The 1,932-nt window shown below is 44.0% G+C and overlaps 1 protein-coding gene across 1 annotated transcript; it reads left to right on the plus strand.

Moving 5' to 3' along the window:
• The first annotated feature begins 237 nt into the window (after positions 1 to 237).
• On the plus strand, positions 238 to 1,539 carry LOC137714378 (uncharacterized). The gene is made up of 2 exons (XM_068453610.1): positions 238 to 628; positions 797 to 1,539. Exons 1-2 carry the CDS (start codon positions 238 to 240, stop codon positions 1,537 to 1,539), a joined length of 1,134 nt encoding a protein of 377 aa, XP_068309711.1.
• The last annotated feature ends 393 nt before the right edge of the window (positions 1,540 to 1,932 follow it).

Below are 1,932 nucleotides of genomic sequence, written 5' to 3' on the forward strand. Positions count from 1 at the left end.
AAACCCGACCTAAAGGTTAATCCACTAAAGAGAGGAGCCAATGAAAAAGAGAAACCTCTGGTAGAGAAAGTCAAAGAAGAGCAAGAGCCAGACCAAGTGGCAACACTCATGGGATCTCTTTTTATCTATCAGCTACAAGAGATGATCACCGACACCATTAAGGCATAGTACAAAGGGAGCTCCCCCACCTCCATGTTGTATTCGAAACCCTACTCCAAGAAGATTGATGCCTTGAAGATGCCGAAGGGTTATCAGTCGCCAAAATTCATCCAGTTCGATGGGAAGGGAAACGCAAAGCAACATGTCGCCCATTTCATTGAAACTTGCAACAATGCTGGGAAGGAGGAAGACTACCTAGTCAAGCAGTTCGTGCACTCGCTGAAAGGTAACGCCTTTGACTGGTACACGGACCTTGAACTCGAGTCTATAAACAGTTGGGATCAACTAGAAAGGGAATTTCTCAACCGCTTCTACAGCACTTGCCGCACTGTGAGCATACTGGAGCTAACCAGTACGAAACAGTGGAAGGATGAACCTGTTGTCGACTACATCAACAGATGGCGTTCATTAAGTCTGGATTACAAAGATCGGCTTTCTGAAACTTCCGCCATTGAGATGTGCGTTCAAGGCATGCAGTGGGGACTACACTACATCCTTCAAGGCATCAAACCACGAACCTTTGAGGAGTTAGCCACCCGCGCCCATGATATGAAGTTAAGCATCACCCGTTATGGGAAGAAAGAACCGATCGCTGACTATAAGAACGACAAAGTTTTGGGGCTAAAGGTGGATTAAGTTGCGTGGAAACCCACTAAGGAAGCAATGACGATCAACACAACTCCAGTCAATATCCCTACACGAGGCAAGGCGATTCAAACCGAAGATTCTCGTGATCAAGATATGCATAGATGCACTTTGAAGGAGCTTGAGGAGAAGACTTATCTATTCCCCAAATCTAATGTGGTTGCTATGTTGAAAGACTTGCTTGACAAAAAGGTCATCGACCTACCTGAGTGCAGACGGCCAGAAGAGATGAATCGTACTGACAGTCCAAGGTATTGTAAATTCCACCGCTTTATCAGTCATCCAACGAAAAAGTGCTTCGTGCTGAAAGATCTCATCATGAAGCTGGCTCAGAAAGGAATCATCGAGCTAGATTTTGACGATGTGGTGAAGTCAAACTATACCACCGTCACTTCTGGCTCTTTTGACTCAAAATCTTCACCTCAACTGCTGGGGTCATGCTCCAAAACCATGTCAGTCAAGTCAAGTGAAGTTGAAGGATGGACTCATGTCACTCCAAAGAAAATGCACAAGAAGCATACGTCTCATCCACAAGTTCACAAATCGGAAAGGGGGCAAACCAGCTCTCGTCAACCTCCAAAGCAACATGAAAGTGTTGAGGATGATGAAATTGTGACACGAAGATCGTCCGTTGCCATCACGATGCGCAATTTCTTCCCCAAAGACTTCTTCAATCACTCGATCAAGACTCTTTGCTATGAAGATTTCAATGAATGCCTCTCCAAGATCATTTGACAAATTCACGAAGCTCCTCGTTCGCACGAGCCTAAAAGGCGACAACAAACGCTCTTTGCCTACACGAGCTGAAACTGCAAATGACACCAAACGTTCCTTGCCTGCACAAGCTGAAACTGCAAACGGCACCAAATGCTCCTAGCTTGCACAAGTTGAAACTGCAAACGGCACCAAACGCTCCTGGCCCGTAAGAGCATAAACTATGTACGACAAAATCATCATCAAAACCATCGCTCATTTCAACTACATTATGACTTGATCTCTTCTTTGGAAGCGTACGTAGGCAGCTCAAACATTCAACTTCGAGTTCAGTCACATCAAAATAAAGAATAAATTTTTTTTTTATTAAAAGTCTAATGTTGTTACAATTTCTTTGTACAAAAAAAAAAAAGA

The sequence above is a fragment of the Pyrus communis genome, chromosome 14, assembly GCF_963583255.1.
Source record: "Pyrus communis chromosome 14, drPyrComm1.1, whole genome shotgun sequence".
In the NCBI taxonomy this organism is placed as follows: Eukaryota; Viridiplantae; Streptophyta; class Magnoliopsida; order Rosales; family Rosaceae; genus Pyrus; species Pyrus communis.

What these genes read in the sequence shown, in the direction of transcription:
- LOC137714378 (XM_068453610.1), top strand. Translation starts at nt 238, where the DNA reads ATGCCGAAGGGTTATCAGTCGCCAAAATTCATCCAGTTCGATGGGAAG. An exon ending in CATTGAGATGTGCGTTCAAG is followed by an intron (nt 629 to 796) that starts GCATGCAGTGGG and finishes AGGTGGATTAAG; the next exon opens with TTGCGTGGAAACCCACTAAG.